This window comes from Megalobrama amblycephala, linkage group LG10 (assembly GCF_018812025.1).
Source record: "Megalobrama amblycephala isolate DHTTF-2021 linkage group LG10, ASM1881202v1, whole genome shotgun sequence".
Classification (NCBI taxonomy): domain Eukaryota; kingdom Metazoa; phylum Chordata; class Actinopteri; order Cypriniformes; family Xenocyprididae; genus Megalobrama; species Megalobrama amblycephala.
Genome location: NC_063053.1, coordinates 23,946,176 through 23,967,558, shown reverse-complemented (window position 1 = coordinate 23,967,558; position 21,383 = coordinate 23,946,176). Strand labels below are relative to the sequence as shown.

Genomic DNA, 21,383 nt, shown 5'->3' with positions numbered 1-21,383 from the left:
TATGTAATATAAATAAGCTGTAAATAAACTTTAAATATGACTACATGTGACCTTGTATGTTTGAGTCTCTATCGCTATATTATCAACTATATAAACTAACTTCACAACTTTCACTTGCAATGATAGAGAAAGATCATTTCTTTTATTTGTCCTCTTTCACAGACAAGTATTTTCCATTAGTGTGAATGCATTTAAATTCTTCATTTTCAGCAAAAGAGTTTTGAATCGCGCTGGCTCTCTCGCGAGAAGTGAATCAGAGTTTATCTCTGCTGCAAGGCATGTGATTGGCTGTTCACCACTGATGTCACGCATTCATGTGCACGCGCTCCCCAAACTTAGGATCAAAGCCTGAGTTGACAGCATCAGCATCATGGTACCAACAAAGCCAGATTGGAGTGGTTTGGTTTTGTCAACTTGAAACTAATCCTATAACCCTGAGTTTGTTCATCTACCATCATGGTACAGGCCCCAGGAGAGCTGTCAGTCAATACATGGGAAAACGTAACTTGTGTTACTTATTTGAAAAAGTATCTTAGATATTTTGTTGTAAATTGAAAAGTTATGCATTACTTTCTAGTTACTTGAAAAAGTAATCTGATTACATAACTCAAGTTACTATGAATGAATGCGTTACCCCCATCACTGGTGACAAATACGTCAGTGAATATGGTATATTCGCAATTGCATCAATAAACAAAAAACTTGTGTATGTGATTCTGTATCCACACCAGTAGGTGTCAGTAGGAAGTCTAAGACCACTGTTGTGTTAGCTAGCAAAACAACATGTTCACAACAGCATACTACCAAACCACTTTTACTATTTCAGAAGAATGTTGTGTTTTTGTTTAGAACAACAAATAATTAAAGCATAGTCTTAAATGTGCTGCAAGACTTTGTGAATTAACTATGTTAAGGGTAGAGAGACTATAGATTAGCAATGTGATGCCTAAGGTGTCAGTGATTATGCTCTAGGACATCTGGCTGGAGTTGTGTTTCATCCATCAATCAATCTTTCACTGTCTTGTCAGTTTCTGTCTCTCTCCAACCTCAAATACCACCATTAACCGACAGGATATGTGAAGGTCTGTTAGCTCATGTCTCCTGTTTGTGTGTTTTATTTTAGGTTCCACAACTTCCTCTTCAACACTCCAAAATGAGGCTGAACTTGGAGATGATGATGTGTTCACAGTAAGAGCCTTTGTTGTTTAATGATTATTTGAAAGGTCATGAAACCCTAACACATTTTTGAGATGTTAACAGATATGTAAAGGTTGCACATCAATGAAAACAACAATAGCACTCATTATGTTTATTATTAAGGGAAAGGTGGTATTTTTTCATTTTTTGGAGCCATTTTGTTATTCCATTTTAAAAAGCAAAGTTGAGCCAACGTCATGAAAAGTTAGGTATCTACGTCATCCGTTGCTGAGCTTTTTGCTGCATTATTCTTGCATTAAACTCTTTTATTCCAATCACTGCGCTGTCTTATGCATGAGATCGCATTACAGCAGAAAATTCAAATGTCACGAAAAACCTTTTCAGCACTGTTCCTTCACTTCTGCCTTTTCAGCTTTGAGTTTCATAAGTTTCCTCAGTACAGTAACACAAAGTGTTGTTTGCATTTTCTCCACAATGTGGTAAGAGCAGGAGTTTGACAACCAAGACATGGAAAATATGACTGTAACAATATATAATATGTAACAACACTTGGAACGCGCATGAGAGCGGTTTCTACGCCATGATGAGTTTAACAACACTCACAGTTCATATCTGGACCAGAGCAAGCATGTTATTATGAACATAATTCATATACTCTCTTGCTCCAAACATGAACCAGCACTGTGTATGTGCACATATTTCATCATGTCTTCTTCAGATGAAATATATATTTGTGCGAATAAGGACACTGATACAGCGGTACGTCTGATCATGAACGCGATGACACTATGAATTATTCTGATAGACAGAAGACTGATGTAACTGAAAAAGTAACTATGCCTTTATTATTTCTGTTAAACTGATGTGTGTCATTTTTTCTAATTTTATGCCCGTAAATGTAATGTAACGTAAACAATTTTTTTTTTTTTTTTTTTATTGAAACATGCATAGATTAAAGGGAGTAACAAATATTAATGTTATGGGTAAATACTTCAATGATATATACAATTTAAATAACATAAAATTTAAATGTATTAGGGTGCAGTTAACATGAAATCGTGCTTAAACCAATTTGGCTTAGTGCGATTACTTTTTCTTTTTTTTTCAATGAAGCACGGCTTTGTGATCAGTAGTAAATGCTGCTCCATCTGAAAGCACTGCGGGTTTGAGTCGCTTATAACGTGCATTTGAAAAAGCAACATGCATCAAACATCTTGCATTTATGAACCTCTTGTCCAACAAAAGACAACATTTAATAACATGTTTTTATTCCAAACTCAATTCGTAACATCAGTCGAGTGTTTAAAAACATCCTTCTGTGAGATGACGTGGCTTCTTACACAGAGCAAGGCACACAACATATTTCATAGTATTCTATACAGTGAGAAAGGCTTTGTCGATTAGCATTTAAGTATAAATATACTTTATTATCATGAAAATACCAGAGAAGGCTTGAAGAACTTGGATAAGAACTCAGATATATTTGTCGAAGTCTTGTGTTTATTTGTCATGTTTAATCAATCAAAGCATTTCAATGTTCTTTTTATTCAGCTACAGCGATAGTTTGATGCCCATTTCCTAAAATGATGTGCGTTATATCGTACTTCTGCGGGGCATATTTGGAATTTCTGCGAGAGCGCCCTCTGGCTTTCAGATGGAGCAGCATTTACTACTGATCACAGAGCTGTGCTTCACTGAGGAGCTGCGCATAAAAAAATCGCAGCCTTTGCCAAATCACGTGTGGTTTAATTTCAATTAATCGTGCAGCCATAAAATGTATACAATATAATTTTAATTTAAATACAAAAACAATTGAAATATAATAACAAATAATTTTTTTTCGGCATTACAGTAATAAGAATGAGATTTATTGCATTAAGGCCCCGGTATACTTCAAACAAAGTTCTTTTTCGTTCTTCGTTTAGGGGTAAAACGAAGTTCGTAATGTGTGACCAGCGATATACTGTAAACGGACATCTGACGCCGCCCACACTGCTGAGAGCGACGGTTAGATGAATATGTAAATATGTGCCGTGCACTTTCTTCTCAGTAACAAAATAAACACAACAAAAATGAGAAAACAGCAAGCATTTATTATAGAAACCATAAGAAAAGCGTCTGATCATAACAGCATGGGAATGTTAGCACGAGCTCTGCAAATTACCACTCCAGTCACGTCATGTCTTCATATAGCACTTTATTCAATAGATTGCTTAAAATCAAGCAGCTTTACAGTATCAAACATGAAAAACAGTGTTAGTGCCTCATTTTTTTACAAGCACAACTTCATTTTGTACTATAAAGCAGCTATCCAATGTGTTTATGTTTTCACCCGCGGAGATCTTACCTCGACGAACTCAAACACACGAAATGAGTTAAAGACGCGTCCCACACGAGTGAAGGCGGAGCCTCTGCGGACACCTCCTATTACGTTATTGTCACGGACCAATGGTAGTACGAAGGTGTTTTGCAGCTGGAGCGAACTTTTCCTGAAAGTTCGCTTTGGCAAGCTTTTTCGAACTTCCAAAAAGAACACAAAACGAACTTCGTTTTGGCCTGATTTTGTTCGAAATGACGTCACATCAGTTTGTTCTTCGATTTCATTTGAAGTATACCGGGGCCTTTAATGTAATAAGATTTGGGGGCAAAAGTGTTAAAGGGATAGTTCACCCAAAAATGAAAATTTGATGTTTATCTGCTTACCCCCAGCGCATCCAAGATGTAGGTGACTTTGTTTCTTCAGTAGAACACAAATGATGATTTTTAACTGCAACCGTTGCCGTCTGTCAGTCAAATAATGCCAGTGAATGCGAACTTCTTTTATAAGAGTAAATAAAACTTGCATAGACAAATCCAAATTAAACCCTGCGGCTCGTGACGACACATTGATGTCCTAAGACACGAAACGATCGGTTTGTGTGAGAAACCGAACAGTATTTATATCATTTTTTACCTCTAATACACCACAATGTCCAACTGCGTTCAGCATTCGGCTAGTTAGGTCTGATCGCGCTCTGACAGCAGAAGTGATGTCTTGCACTCATTGAAGTATATGCACGAGACATCACTGCCGTTGTCAGAGCGCGATCAGACCTAACTAAGCGAGTGCTGAACGCAGTTGGATATAGTGGTGTATTAGAGGTAAAAAATGATACATTTTCATTTTTGGGTGAACTATCCCTTTAAATGTTATTAAAAATTTAATGGTTTTCAGGCTTCCTTCTCTTTCAGCTAAATAAAATTTCTAATTTATTTATTTTGATTTTGGAGTGAAATGTTACAGCCCTGCACAAGACATGCGGAAGAAAAATCAATTTATTAATTTGTGGCAACATTTTTTAACTTATTCAGTATTTTTTATTCATTTACTTAGGGTAGATTGTGCTTTTGTTAAATTTACGATTGAACAAAACTGAGGGAGCGATTAGTACAACATGGCCACGGTTTAACAAAAATGAGGGAAGGAATTAATGTGTCGTGGGGATGAACTCTTTTCGTTTTCTTCAACTCATGTCATTTACGTGGATCTGTATGAGCCAGACATGTTCTTGACATGTTTTTCTGTTTCCTCACCCAAAAATATTGGTGGTGTGTGTCTTTTCACGCTAAAGTGCACTAAGGACACGTATGTTTTAAAAGTAATATTTAGTAACTTCCTCTTCCCTTCAGCTTTGAGTGTGTGTGTGAAGCGTCCCAGAAAAGGCCCTTGTGATATTTTTTCCCACTGTGGAAGAGACGGCCTTTGTTTTTTGAAGATGGTGGATGCGATAGCAGCGCAGGCAGGTTTCCTGTGGCGATTTCTGAGTAGGCTGTTCCGATGCTTGGCTTTTGCCCACTTACTGTCCTTTTGTCACAGTCACAGGAGACCAGGAGCAGCAGGCGGGGTCAGGAGATGACTTCCTGCTCTCCCCAGTAAAACTATCATTAGCAGCTGCTTCCTAGCTAACTGCCATCCTGATTTACTGCCGCCCTGGGTGGAAGGAGGGGGGCACGCACAGGGGAAGCCTTCATGGCTCCTCTTTCACTCGCTGTCTGTCTCGCTTTCAGGCCAAAAGGGTAGACTGCTAAGCCAAGGACCCTGAGCTTGAAAGGAAACTTAATCCAACGCTTCTTTCCGTCCTGGAATTTATGCTCTTCTTGTGCTGTTGGGTGCGTCCCTCCCTGCGTTTGGAAAACAGAACGAGATATACTGCCCCAGTTCTTTTTAAAACCTACCTGTTTTGCAGGTCACACACATTCTGCGGCTGTCGGAAGCGAGTGGACGCACACTTCCACGTGAGGTTGTTGGCGCAGTTGTTGGGTTGGGGGCTGGTGTTGATGACCTTTCCATATATTGCCGTGCGAGGCAAGTGGCCGCAGACAGCAGAAATGCGGGTCTGGATTTACAGCTCGGGGCGATTATGTCGAGGGGAGTTGTTCCTCTGCTGGGATGTGCATTCCTCCTGATGGTTCCTCGTGAGCTAACCTATACTTAACCTCAGCTCGTTTTAGCTTATTCAGATCAGGGAAAGGACTCGCTCTGCGTCTCTGAATGCCGGGCATTTAGCAGGGTGTGTCTTTTATGTGCTTTGAGACGCATGGTTTTGGGATGCTTGTGCTCACAGCACCTCAATCTAGAACGGAGCAGAAATGTCATTTTCACCTAATACGTATTTGCTCTGAATTGGCTTAAAACAAATATCTTTTTTTTTTTTTTTTTACAGTCATTTCAACCAATTTTTTTTTCCATTTTTATTGATTTGTGCACCAGTACATACATACAGGGCTTGACATTAACTTTTTTGCTCACCAGTCACTGTTTCTAGTGGTTTTCAAAAGTTACTAACCAATCCAGAATTTTCACTGGCCACAATTTTGACATACCATGGGGAAAAACTGCCATATAGATATTTTTAATATCATCTCATAATTTGGCAGCAGGTATATTAGGCTGCTGTCACTTCAAGACCAGATGCACGGATCCATTATACTGTTACGCATGCATGTTTACGTTCACTTAGACCATAACTGACTGTTTACATGAATACTTGTCAAGATCAGCATTTTCTCATTATTTTGTGTATTTGACTGTTTAAGCACTACATACAGTAACAGCAATGAAAAAGAACTTAATTTAGTATGAGGCAGCTTTATGTGTGTGCACAAAATCTGTGGGAATGAGTAAAATTATGCACAATACGCGCAATCCCACGCCAAAATTCAAGTCTTGCAACACCAACTATATTTATCCAGAGCAAATGAAATGAGTGAGGGGAGGTGGGTTTGCGTCGATTCGCTGTAGGAGAGATGAGAAAATGAGAAAGCGCAGCTGGTATCGTGTATCTATTCTGCGGAAAATGAACATTGGAAGCGTAAGCGTTTCAGATATTTCAGATATGTATGAAAAAAAATCTATATTTTTGACAACACTACATTAAACTTAGTTCATTATTTCAGATGCCTTTTTAAAAGACTACAACTCAAAAATGTATATATTATAGATAAAATTCAACCCGCCAAAGAGGCTAGTTGGAATGACTGCGTTACACGTCACTGCTGAAATCCACCCACATTTAGCAGGTTGGCGGGTGTTAATGTCATATATACAGCATTAAATGTCATAGAAATTATTGCAAAATTGATTCATTTTATTTCACCAGCAAAACCATAGTATATTTGGAATATTGGCTTTATTAAACAGAATTAGACAGAAAACTTTTTGGAAGTTACAACCTTTTTGTATTTACACTATCATGGTTAATGGTTTCAAATAAATTATTTTTGAACACATTTCTTTTCTGTTTATTTATTTTATTTTGAATGTTTGAGAAAGGCAAAATACTGATGTATTTGTAGGTTCTTTCTAAAATAAAAAAATAGACTAAAATACCAATAGTAAAAAAAAAAAAAAAAAGTGTAAACTAAAAACTGATCCGACATCCAGTAGCGGACTTCCAAAGAGGCCAAAAATCCCATAGACTTACATTGATGGACTTCTCAAATGGGCAAAGACTCTTCTAAACTCCATCTGTCAATCATTTAAAATGTAAACATACACTAGATTATGGCAAGCATCATGCTAGTAACCTGCCAAAACATGACAGCAACACTGTTACATGCTAACAATGCATCATGCTAAAATGTAAATGACCTTAAACGTGTAAAACTTTTTATACTATTTTAAACTTTCAGATTAGGTTTACTCAAGCCAACATCAAAGTTTGTCTTCAAAGAAGGTTTGTGGTTCGAGTCCCAGCTTGAGCTAGGATGTCTTTCTCTGTGGAGCGCATGTTCTCCCCGTGTCTGCATGGGTTTCCTCTGGGTGCTCTGGTTTCACTCCAGTTTCACACCGGATCGATGAAGGGTGTTTCTTCCACATTATGTAAAGATAAAGAAAATAAAAACAAATAATCTAAATATAAGAAAAAGCACAAATAAATACATGAAAGCTAAGATACAAATAAAATAAACAATGCTTTACAGGTTTTTCAGGTATCTAACAGTAGCTTTCAGGTACAGAAATTGAATAAAGTAATCAAATATAAAATAACACAGCAAATAAACTTCTTCAAATAATTAAATAAAGATGAAACATTATTGAAGTTACGAAAGCTATTCAGTCAAGAGAGATTTCTTCGTCTTTTGTCGTTTGATTAACATTAAAAGCACAGAGAGCAGGAATATTAGACTGCTGTCCCTTTAAGACAATTCAAAGATCCAGTACACTGATACTGATGCACATGCGTTGTCTGTCTTGTTTTCCTCCTAAGACATAACCTACTATGTTTGTTAGGATACTTGCTAAGATGGGCATGTTAACATAATTTTTGTGTGAATTTGTCCGTTTAGGTGCAAGACTTGAAAGAGAATTTGCACTAGAGCATTTGAGCGCTGTGTACGCGCTCCGGACGAGTACACACAAATCTCCTCACAGCACGCGCGAGTTCTCTTTCGTGTCTTACAGATGAATGTTTAAATTGGCAAGGTTTAAATGAGTTTAGTTTAAACACAGATATTTGGCACATCGTTAAACATTTGTTTACAACAAGTAACTGTTTTGTCCATGTTCTTTTGATCAACGCTGTTGTAACGTATTGGGAAACTAGAATGCATATCCATCGACTGAAACATACATTAACCGAATCTGTCTGTCTGTTTTGCATGTTGTTTTCAACAAACCATATTATAGATGCGTCGACTCATCAGATTTGGGATGAACCGCTGTGCAAGCGCGTGCCGAACTGTGGGTGGAGTAGTATGACTTATAGTGTATTCACATGCACTTTAATTTATAATTGAACAATCCCATTATTTCTAATTTGAGCTTTTTTCAGGTATGTATCTGACTTACACATTGCATGAATACACTCTTTACTCTATACTTTAATAGAGTAAGGTAGAGTTTCTGACAATTTGGGCTGTGTAGTGTGTGTGTGTGTGTGTGTGTGTGTGTTGGGAGGAAATATATAAATGACAAAAAACAACTTCCTGTGCAGCAGTCAGGCAGGATAAGGCTTTGCTGTATAGAGAGCTCACAGCCAGGGCCCTGGAGGATGCTCAGAGGAAGTGGGATGTGGAAGACTAACAGTTCTGGGAAGAGGGGGAAAAAATGAGGTGGAAAGAATCAATGCTTCTTTATGCAAGAGGTAGAGAACCTTTATTCTGTTATCCTCTCCGGTCCTTAGCAGCATTGGGCATCTGCATGTGGAGTATGTGTACGTAAAGTCTCTCAGCACTAATCACAGCAGTGGAAAAGGTACCGGTGCCCTTCCAACCTCCGGGCCGCCTGCCTCAGATTCAAGGTGGCTAATTACAGGCAATTTGACTTGGAACTCAATTAGTTCCAGCACATTTTTCACTCCCTGGATTGTCTTATTGAGGAATTAGAGCTGAAAACACCATAAAAACCTTGTTGTCAGTGGTTTGGAGTTCTATACAGAATATAAAACACTTTCCAGATAGCATCAGTCATGCACGTTCAGCACACGCTGACCGCACACACGTTTAGCGATGGCGGGCATTTGGTGCGATCAGATCTGATTGCTTGCAGTTGACCTGAGCAGCAGGAAAGCTTTTGATGCACAGCAAATCCAACTATGCTCAAACCTGTTAACTGCTAACCTGTAAGGCATGCAGCACCTCAAGACATGTTCCTCTGGCCAGATAAACAGCTATTAGAAGAGTCTGACAATAAAACCAAAGTACTGTTCAGTTTCGATGCAAATGGTTAGCATATGCATATGGTCAAACGCATAACTTTTCAAACTACACTCCATGTGATAGCATGCTCGAAAACAAGCGCTTGATACATGGCGTCAAGGTAGAGTCATCCTTGTCCAGTATTGCGCTATTTCTCTCCAGAAGTTATGACCGATTAAAATGTCTTTGTTCTGTTTTAACATGGAGTTGCGGGTAACTGAACCCCTTCACGCAAGCGTTCATCAGCTCAGGTATCTTTTGTTGTTGTGGTGTCCAGTATTTTGTTTTTGCTCCATCTCATCTGTTTCAATTTTGACTGTTAAACAACGGCCCGAACCAGTGTTGCCACCTTCTGGACAAACACATTGGTACGAAAAATTCAAGGTGCATGGTTACGGTTATATGGTATATGTTGGAGTTAAAAGTCAAGCAACAACCAAATAATTCCCTTTGACTTACATTAAAGAAGGTACCCAAGCCACCTAGAGACCAGAATATCGTAGGCCCTATTTCCACCTGGTATTAAGATGCGTTCAGGGACGTGTTTCCCGAAGCGAACTATGGTCGCAAGTTCAAAGCGTTTTAGACCCCGTTTACACCTGTATTTAGCGTCGTCCACTTGTGATCCAATTGAACAAAATGCATCTTAATACCAGATGGAAACAGGGCCTTAGACCAGGGGTGCCCAATCCTGTTCCTGGAGATCTACCTTCCTGCAAAGTTCAGCTCCAACCCTGATCAAATACAACTGAAGCAGCTAATTAAGATCTTCAGGAGCATTTGATAATTACAGACAGGTGTGTTTGATCAGGGTTGGATCTTAACTCTGTAAGTAGGTAGAGCTCCAGGAACAGGATTGGGCACCCAAGTCTTAGACACTTGGGAGTGGACTTGCAACAACTAAAAACTCTCAGAACACCTTAGCAACCATCTTGCAATGCCCAAGTAACCTCCCTCAACACCCTAGCATCATTAGAGCAAATTTTATAAGAAAAAAAACAAAACAAATAAAAAGTAAAATTATTGCTTTTGTATTGATACTGTCTCAAATTCAACTTTTGTTGTTGCTTATGTAGTAGTTGGTCCTTCCCATAATTTTTTAAAGGCTTACATTATTGTTTCTGACCTCTGTACTCAGTTTTGGTCTATGTATGAGCCCGGTTTTGACCACTGCTTCTATTTTTTGTGCTCTTCATGCTGGCTCTCTCTCAGTAAGTCCTATGGGGCCACATTCAGCTTTGTCTGGTTATAGCCAGTTTATTGCTCAAACAGTTCTGCTGGCCCAGTTTGGATTGGTCTGGTGTGGTTTCGTGCCACAGGGTGGCCAGCTTCAGACTTAATGAAGGAGGGCCCATTTGTGAAATTACCCAAAAGACCCCCCTCCCCCCTCATTATCTTTCCTCCCTCCCCCACCGCGCCACTGATTGCGCGTCATTAACGGGCCGACATCGGCTCTGCTGCTGGGAAGGTATGCCTTTGAATCAGAGTTGGGCCACATGTGCCTTTGAACTCTCTTGTTATCTGCGCTACGCCACACACTTTAGAGCTTTTCGATAAGACCGTTGATTTTGTGGTAGGGGTTAGCGATTTACTTTAGTGTGCTGTTTTTTGTTTTCTCTGTTTTGTTCTTCGTTTCTGTTCCAAAATTGAGTGAGCTTCCTACGTAGGCAGCATTTTAGGCATTTTAGATGATTATGTTGCCTACTAAGATACCTAGTTTTGGTTAAAGTTTAATGCTGCATTTTACAGGCAATCCCCTAATGCATTGCGTTAAGTCAAGGGGAAAAAGTCCAAGATGGCAGACGAAGCAAACAAAATGCCTTATGTAATATATATTTCTGTATTCTATGCCTGTAAGAGTGTCATAATACTATTTTAGCAACATGCTGACATCAAACCCTATTGGAATAAATGGACTAAAGCCCACAATATACTTCATGTGAAATCGAAGAACAAACTGGTGTACCTAGGGCTGCCCCCTAATAGTCGACTAACAGTTAGTCGATGAGAAGAGGCTTAGTTGACCAAAATTGGTATTAGCCGGTTAGTCGCAGGAAAAAAGAACTCCACAAGAAATCACGCAGTCTGTGTGACGGACATATTGTTAATGACAGGAAATCTAAACATTCACCTATCATTCATCAACCTCAAATATGGCTTATCACTTGAAACACATTTCCAAGTGTTTGTGTGGAGAGCACGCTTACTGCATGACATGGAGGCGCCGGTGCGATCACTTGCATTTAACTTAAAATACTCCGTCATTTTTGGTCATACAGATAAGAATAATTCAAGTTTCGAAATGGTTCTGTAAACTCACAATAAAAATAAAATGTTGTGTTTTTTTGTAAAATAATATAAACTAACTGGATGCGCTTTCTGCTGTCTCAGTCTCAAGTGAACTTGAGCGTGTCACAAAAATAAACCAAAACTTAGCATATACTTGCCTCATGGACATAAGAAATATATCTATGGAAAGCTTGAGATATCTACTTTTAAAGTAACTGATTCAAATCTAAAACAAATATTCTCAGATTATGTAATCCGTATGAAACGTGCATATAGGTGCGTCCACTACTGCGGAGATGACGAGTCAGCATCGTTGACTTAATCTCTGCACCCGAAAACTATATAAATAAATAAATAAATTTTTATAATGTTAGGCCATGATGATTAAAGGCTCATTCTTATGATTTATATGGTTATTAATATAAACGCGCAATTAGTTGACTAAACGCTTAAATGAACGACTTCTAGTCAACTAGAAAAATTATTAGTTGAGGGCAGTCCTAGGTGTAACGTCATCTTAAACAAAAAAAAATAAAAGTTTGTCTGGAGTTTGTTTCAGAAGTTCAAAAAAACTTGCCAAAGCAAGAAAAGTTCGTCTGAAAAGATTGTTCTAGCTGGTAAACGCCTTCCTTTGAACTACTATTGTTCTGTGGCAATAAGCTGGCGTGGCTCTGAGGCTCCACCTTCTTTGGCATGGAAAGCGCGCAGCAAATATTTCCATATTCATCTAAACACCACTCTTGGGATGTTCTCTAACAGTATACTGCAGTTCAGGTATTTTGATATTCTTTTTACCCATAAGCGAAGAACGAAAAAGAAACAAACAAGTTTCCCATGGGGAGCATTCTAAATCAGTCACTTCTTAAGCCGAATCCGATGCTGCTTGCGGGTAGTCCACATGACTATTTTTGTCATCAGCACAGTCTGCCGATGTTCGTGGACACCATCCGTTTTCAGTTCAATTTTTTTGTGACTCAGGTGCATAAACAACAATGCATGTGCGACTAATTGAGAGCTCAAAACAAAAGGTACACCGCGTAGTCCGAATATGGAGAATGCAGCATACTCCGATCTTTAGGTTCCATCTAGGTTAAGATGCTGCCTTAGAAGACATCAGCCTATGTAGGCAGTAGACAGCAAAGCAGCTCACTAGTTTTTATATCTTTGTTGGCCTGATACTGCTTTAGTACTTTGGACCAGTGTTTTTTAGACCTGCAGTGTAAACATCTGAAAGGGTCTGTGTTTTTAATTATCTCCAGCTGTCCGGCCCCAGCTATCCTCCTAAACGTATTTTTAAATCATGTCAGCTCAGGCTCTCTTGGCAGGGATTTAAGGGACGCCTGTATTATTTTTGGCCAGCAGTTCTGAGGTCTTTGTATGAACACGAAGGGGAAACCAAGGCCCAGCCAGGCTGGCCTGGGACAGAGAGAACCAAGGTGCAGGGACACAGCCAGCCACCGGAGACTCCTTGTTCCTCTCGCCCAGCTGGAGTTTAGTCTCAAACATGGAAAAACTCAGCTTGAGTGGCACGGCATTATCTGATCCCATTGATCCTACAGACCCCATGAATGGCTTGATGAACACAGTTTTCTTTCCTGTGTTGACATATTTCCTAAAAAAAGAGAGTTTGGGTGAGACATATCATAGAGTGCATCGCTTTTTAAATGATCTGAAGAGTTTTAGTTACGTTACAGCTCTGAAATGATGCTGTTGCTAGTCAAAAGCAGGTGATAACATGTTTTATTGTTTATTTTTGAACAAAAATAATTAAACACTGACTATTAAAAAGACATTAAAATAAAATAAAAGCACTTTGATGGACTTACCATCTGTCCAGGATGTTTCCCTGCCTACAGCCCGAGATGCTGGGATAGGCTCCAGCATTTCTGCACCCCTACATAGCGGTTTGGAAAATGGATGAATGCGAAATAAAATAAAATCTCTCTCACTTTCAGCTGCTCCTGTTAGGGGTCACCCAGTGCATACCTGTTTGTTTATTTGCTTATTATTCTCATATGTATTTGGCAACTTTTAAATGAGAAAATAAATAAATTAATTCTCTTTCACTTTTAGCTACTCCCTTTGGGGGTCGTCACAGCAGATCTTCCTCACTTTTAATTGCCACGGGATTGTTTTTTTCATAATCATAATTCTGTCATGATGACTCTTGGGAGATTGGCATGGTAATGGATATGGCAATGTTAATGTATTTGGTCTTGGCGGAATAGATCTGCTATGCTGCTGCTGCTGCTGCTGCATATGTAACATATATGAATTAACCCCATAGCGGATCTATACAGGTGGAGCTGGGGAAGGTGTAGGGTTTCTGAAACCGGTATTTGTTTGAATGTTGAGCCACAGCTCATTGGCCACTGATGCAACAGCAACCAATCAGCTGTGCTATGTAGTTAATGATGTGATCACTACCAAATGGGTTGAAGACCTATCAGCCTGCGCCATCTAGAGTTTCATGCCAGAACTAGGTAATTGTTTAACTTGTCTCATATTGAGAATTTGCAGTCTATGTATAATTTCCAATGAGAAGTAGGTTTTACTTTCTCATTCTTATTCTGGAGGGCATTTTATTAGAGACTGCATTCATCCAAGATAAATCGTCAATATTTTTGTTCCATTTTGCCAGAAGGGAAAGACTTTAAATTTGAAATGCATATATGTTTAAAGTGAATTTTGTACACTAACACCTCAAAACTAACAGACAACAAAAAAACAACATTTAAGGTTTTTTTTTTTTCTGTTGGTTTCTCACTATTCATGCCAACAAGCTTCTTTTAACAGTATTTTGACATACGTTCTTCTAACCACATATATCTTTTTAAAGCTCGAAGTCTGTTGTGTGTGCTCGCACTCCACCTGGCAGGTGGTTGTTGAAGGCATCCGGTTCAGCCAAAGGAAGGATCACGTCCAGACTCTCAGCCACTAATCACTTCCCATCCGCCCAGCCGCCCTGCCTGTCTGCCTGTCGTTCTGTCTGTCTGTTCAGTCCACCTCCGCAGGCAGCTGTCTGTCTGCACCATTCTAATGTTTTGTGTTTAACGACCAGGCTGGAAACTTTTCACTGGAACCCATCCAGACAGAGAGCTCCAATCCTGCATTTCTGCTCATAAGTTTGAAGTATAAATGTGGCCGTTTCCATTGACCTCTTCTGACAGGCTGTTTCAGAGTCTCAGTTTCACTCTTACCTGGCAATGATAGAGCAAATCTACACTCCTTTTCCTTCTGCTCGACCACTCTCGACGTTCATAGCTACGTTTTCATTTGATAAAATGTTATCATTAAATGCAAAATATAATCTCCATTAGATACAGTGGTGCACTTCAGAATTATTTTCTTTTCTGCCTCAGCAGGAAGAAAATATCTTGATTTGGGTACATAGAACAAGCGCTGAGGTGTTCTGTAGGTCTCTCTGGTGATGTTGCGGACCAGAGCTGTTGGTTTTGTGTGTGATGGCCTATATCCCAGCATGCTGGAATCATTTTAAGTTCCTCTAATAACAGGGAGACTTCAGAGGTTTTTACAGATCCTGCGGCCTGAGGCCTGATTTTTTTTTTTGTTTAATTGCACAATGAAGTTGAGCCACGTCACGTCGGATTGACTGCACTGACATGTGCATATGTGTTTATGTGCAGTATATGGACGTGTGTGTGGTGCATTAATGTTTAGCTGTGAATCAATGCCGCTTGCCCATGATGTCATGGAAAACTGCATTTACTCTGCAAAACACCTGTCTGTGATCAGGATTGTCTTCTTGTCTTGTTGACAAGACTGACCGCAGTTTCCTGGACAGTACATGTACTGTGTTCAGCTCTTGTTTTTTCATCCTGATGTTTCTCTTGAGATCATGTATTTCATTTTCAGATGTCTCTAGGTTGTTTGAGACTGAGACTAGTTTGTGTTTTTTTTTTTCTTTTGTTGTTCAGACTGCCACCGACAGCTCCTCAAACTCATCTCAGAAGAAGGAGCATACTACACAACTAGTGGCCACCTCCACCTTCTACGAGCCTCACCCGCGTCGCTGCATTCTGCAGTACCGGCCGCCTGAGCGCTACAGCTTGGATCAGGTGCGTCACGTGGAATACAAACTGGAGCCTAGTAAATGTTTGGATAAAAGAATGAATATTAATATATCATCTAGATCAGGGATACTTGTATACACTGTCATTATAAAGTTTGGTGTCTGTAAAAAGAAATTAATACTTTTATTCAGCAAGGATGCATTAACCATCAAAAGTGACAGTAAATGCATTATATTGTTTCAAAATAATATTTCTATTTCAAATAAATGCTGTTCTTTTGAAATTTCTATTCATCAAAGAATTCTAAACAAAAATATATAACAGTTTCCACAAAAATATTAAGCATCACAACTTTCAACATTGATAATAATAAGAAATGTTTCTTAAGCAGCAAATCAGCATATTAGAATGATTTCTGAAAGCCATGTGACACTGAAGACTGGAGTAATGATGCTGAAAATTCAGCTTTGATCACACATCAAATACAAATTTGACTGTATTTTTACTGTATTTTTGATCAAATAAATGCAGTCTTGGTAAGCTTAAGAGACTCCTTTCAAACACATAGGGCCCTATTTTAACGATCTAAACGCAAAGTGTAAAGCGCACGGCGCAGGTGCACTCAGGGCGTGTCCAAATCCACTTTTGCTATTTTAACGACGGAAGTCTGTGTCTGCGCCGGGGCACATTTTTGAAATGGGTTGTCCCTATTCTCTTAATGAGTAATGGGCGTAACGTTCAATAAACCGATCAGAGTGTCATCTCCCATTCCCTTTAAGAGCGAGATGCGCTCGCGCCATGGCGGATTGCTATTTACTGTACATGGTGGAATTTGTTGGCGATGAGTCATTTAATATATATGTGTGTGTATTGGCACGATTGTTCAATTAATTAGCCAATTTCGTTCATCATTATAAGTAGTAATAGGCTGAATTGAAAATAGGTAGCCTAATTCTAATACACGCAATGACTATTCATCATTAAATTTTTTTATTTATGTAGCCTACACAATAATATTCTTTTACACTGTAATCCTTTTGTTTTTAATATTTGGCATGTTTGTGTGATGCGCATCCCTGTGTGTAATAAGCAAAGTCAAAGCGCACTGTGGACGCGCCCAGAGGCGCAGTTTCTACCAACGCGCTCTAACAAAAAAATATTGCGCCATTGACTTTAGACTTTAGACCAGGTTTGAGTCAGTCTATGGCACAGTCTATTTTCAGCTCCTTAAAATAGCAATGCGCCGGCAATGCGCCTGAACACACCTCTTTTTTAGACCAGCACGCCCATGGGCGCACTAAGTGGCGCAAATGCATTTACTAATTTAAGGACGTGGCGCTAAACGGGAAAAGGCGAACGCCGCCGGACGCAAACTAGCAAACACACTTGCGCTGCGCCTTGTGTCGCATTGCGCCGGGTGTATTATAGGGCCCATAGAGCCTTAACGACCCCAAACTTTAGAACAATAGTGTGTATGTATATATTATTTTAAGCTTATATATAATTATAAAAAGTGCGATCTTTTTCCACACAAAAAAACAGTGCCAGTGTCTCATTTCATCAATATTACAACCTACTATAAAGCGGCTTTCCAGTGTGTTCATTAACAGAAGAAATAAACCAGAGAGGATTTCCATGTCAAAGAAGGCGGAGCCTCAGCGCACACCTACCTAGTACATAATCGCCATGGACCAATGGTAATACAAAGGTGTTTACCAGCCGGAGTGAACTTTTCCGGAAAGTTCGCTTTGGCAAGCTGTTTCGAACTCTCAAAACGAACTCCAAATGAACATAATTTTGGCCTGATTTTGTTCAAAATTACGTTACATCAGTTTATATCAGGGCCTTTAAAGCAGAACTAAGTAACTTTTTTTACCTTCATAAATAGTTTTCTGAGTCCTTACGATGGTTAATTGACTTGTAATGGTGTGTTTGAGGCGAGCACTAACCCCCTCTGGCACGTCTACGCCAAAATACTTGCAAGTTGAGCTTCGCCAACCCGACACAATCTCGCCTCATGTTCACGTTCACACGAGAGTGACAAAATTCTTTACGGTAAATCAAAAACAATGTATATATTATGACTTTATAAGACAATTTCGAAAATTACCCACCTCCATCGAGATTTCTTGTACTGTATTTGCAAAACTACTGCGCTGGTGAGCGTTGTAGTCGTTGTAGTCCAGAGCTGCGCTTGGAGTATTTACGACAGTGTGATTCACTGAAGGAACCTGTAGGGGGAGCTTTGCAAATCTGACTGAGTTCCGCTTTAAGATAGCAGGAGAATTCTGGAGTGCAGGCACAAAAAGGGGGGCGGAATTGTAATAAAAATTGTGGTGATGGGCTGGAACTTTGATCCTTGATCTAAATGTAAAATAATTGAAACTCTGATGTCCCCAGAATGTGTCTGTGAAGTTTCAGCTCAAAATACACCACAGATCATTTATTATAGCTTGTCAAATTTGCCTCCATTTGGGTGTGAGCAAAAACACAGCGTTTTTGTGTGTGTCCCTTTAAATGCAAATGAGCTGCTGCTCCCAGCCCGCTTTCCAGAAGAGGGCGGAGCTTTAACAGCTCGCGCTTTGGTTGCTTAACAACAACAAAGCTGGAGAATCTCACGCAGCCAAAATGAGGATTGTCAGTAACGGTGTTCAGCCTTACATTGTTCAAACCGGAGTCGACACTGATGGAGAGACTCAGGAAGAAGTTACAACTTTTAGAATGAAACTGGACATTTCTTAGTGGATAAATTTATGTAGTTTCTGTGGAGTTTATTCAACTCATTGACTAGAATGTGTCGTCATGTTAATCTTTTTTGCAAATCCAGTGTTGAATTGACAATCATTTGTGAAGCAGTCCGGCGTAAAATGACGGCATGACAACAACACTCTACTACAACAACTCTTCCTCTTCTCTAAAGCAGCCCAACATGGCCTCACCCCCTTTGTTGTGTGTTCCCGGGGCAGGGTTTATGGAAATTTGGGGGTTTGTCATGTTGTAGTCCCTACCAGCCGTTTGTTGTAGTCCTTAAAATGCGATTTCTGTAAAAGAAAATATCTCCCTTTGCATTGAACTTTGAGTGCCGTAACTTTGCAGATGTTGTTAATGCTCAAACAGCAACATTACACACTAACTAAAGTTAAAAAAGTGAAATCATAACAAGGACCTCTTTAAATATTAGCAATATTTAAATGATATCACTAAATCAGATAAAGTAACAGCTAAAAGAACACGGAACATGAAAATGACATTTTCAAATAAATGACAGGATTCAATATTGTGAGAAAAAAAAGAATTGCAATGTACGATCATACAGGCACAGTCATCTCTTTTTATGCTTTGTTTCCTTCTTCCCTTTTAGAAGTTCTCCAGGAACCCCTTCCCCTTTGAGGATGAGGAGATCGTCCGAATCAACCCCCGGGAGCGCTGGCTGATCACAGGCTACGAGGACTACCGATACGCCTCCGTGCCGGACAAGTTCATCCAGCCCGAGGACTCGGACTCATACGTTCACATCGCTAAGAACGAACCCTTAAAGCACGACTACAATTACCCCTACGTGCCCAGCTCCGACTTCAGCCAGTGCGACCTCAAAAGCCATTGCGGTGGCGGCGGTGAAGTGGTGGCCACCCAGCCTCGGGTGTTCAAGCTCAAGGGCAAGCGAAGGAAAGAGGACGGAGAGCGCTCGCGCTGCGTCTACTGCCGGGACATGTTCAACCACGAGGAGAACCGACGCGGACAGTGCCACGACGCCCCCGACCCCATCCGGACCTGCATCCACCGGGTCAGCTTCATGTGGTGCGCCGACAGCATGCTCTACCACTGCATGTCTGACCCAGAAGGCGACTACTCGGACCCGTGCTCGTGCGACACCAGCGAGGAACGTTTCTGCCTTCGCTGGACGGCCCTGCTGGGTCTGTCGGTGCTGGCGCCCTGTCTGTGCTGCTACCCGCCGCTGCACGTGTGCCACCGCTGCGGTGTGGCCTGCGGTTGCTGCGGAGGAAAGCACAAGGCCGTCGGCTGAACCCCCTGCCCGTCCCGAACAATCCCTAAACACGCCCCTCGGAACGCTAGCACTGAGGAGGGCAGGAGCGGACAAACCCGACGCGGCCCGGTTGGAGCTTTTACTGTCTTTTACTTCACGGTCTCTCCTGGTTCCAGAAAACAATTGGTGCATTTAACTGGCTTGAAAAACAATCTCTTCTCTTTTGGTTTGATTTTATAAATATGAATATATATATATGTATATGTTCTTTTCTTTCCCTTTTGTTGTGGATGTTTCTCTCAGTTCCTTGTGAAAGAAATGGCTCTTTTGTCAGGTGGCTCCTGGAGCCTTCATGTCATGCATTACTTATGCAGGTACTTTATATTTTTTACACTGATTTGACTTTTCAAGAACTTGAATAGCTTGTTTCGGTTTTGCGTTCGTGGCCAGCAAAGGGAGGAATTAGCTGTTTACTCTTCCTGAACAGGTCCTTGCATAAACTGGCATTTGTATCCCAAGCCCTTTAACCATTCAGAACAATAACAAAGAGATTAGCTCGAGACACTAAACCTGTAGTTGGAAGCGTCCATTTGTAGTGTGTTTGTGGGAGAGCGTGTGTCGATGCCTGCGTGCGTGTTGTAAAGGAATGATAACATTGTATCACAGCATAGTATTGTTGTTATTATATTTAAGCCAAATTTACATAAGCTGCATCCAGAGTATATGTAAATACTGTATACTCATATGTATATGTTTCAAATCGAATTATTGTAATCACCTTCGACAGCCACGGCTGTGCTTCAGATAACGGACGTTTTCCTCATAGAGTTGACTTATTTTGGATGCGAGGGTGGCTTTTGAGTTGATGCGTATTTGATACCCAAAGATTATTTTTGTCATATTTATTTTTCGCGGTCAATTGAATCACCAGCCAAAGGGAGAAAAAAAAAAAAAAAAAAAGAGAGAGAAATTATCAGTCTGTGGGCAAAAAAGCACAGCCATGACGGAGAAAGAGGAGTTTCTAGCGAGTCCACGCCACTTAAACGGCAAAAAAATCGTTCTTTTAATCAACATTTTTGTCTTTGAAAAACAATCTAAATATCCTCGCAACAAATTACTTGATTTACTTGAGAAGCAAAATTGGGTATTCTGAATTTGGTTGGATTTTAGCTTATTTTTTTATCAATGTATTATAATTTTCTATTGATTTAAAAATAAACCTCATATTAGATTTAAAACAAGAAGAAAAAATGCAAATGCCTATTTGCCAATGGGATAAGGAATGGAAATGGAAAACAAGTCAATATGAAAAAAGGAAAGGATTTTTTAAAGGATTACTTCATGTTCAAATTAAAATTTCCTGATATTTTACTCACCCCCATGTCATCCAAGATGTTCATGTCTTTCTTTCTTCAGTCAAAGAAGTATATTTTTCTCCACATAGTGGACTTTAATGGAGCCCAAACAGTTGAAGGTGAAAGTTACAGTATATACCGATCCCAGATGAGAAATAAGGGTCTTATCTAGAGAAACCATTGCTCATTTTCTAAAAAAAAAATGTTTTAAAATTTTATACATTTTAGCCATAACTGCTCATCTTGAACTAGCTCTCTTCTTTTTCTTCTCTATTTGAATTCCAGCAGTGTAGATGCTGCTAAGTGTATTACTGCCCTCCACAGGTCAAAGTTTGAACTAAATTGACATATACAATATGCTAGTGCAAGTATATAACAATTAGT

General features: G+C 39.8%; 1 protein-coding gene across 1 annotated transcript in view; it reads left to right on the top strand.

Annotated features, from left to right (window-relative positions):
* spred2b (sprouty related EVH1 domain containing 2b) overlaps positions 1–21,109 on the top strand; it is a 49,845-nt gene extending 28,736 nt beyond the window's left edge. Inside the window, exons 4-6 of the mRNA XM_048205507.1 lie at positions 1,124–1,188; positions 15,564–15,704; positions 19,021–21,109. Coding sequence (XP_048061464.1) covers positions 1,124–1,188; positions 15,564–15,704; positions 19,021–19,683 — 869 coding nt within the window. The 3' untranslated portion in view covers positions 19,684–21,109. The remainder of the gene's footprint in view (positions 1–1,123; positions 1,189–15,563; positions 15,705–19,020) is intronic.
* The last annotated feature ends 274 nt before the right edge of the window (positions 21,110–21,383 follow it).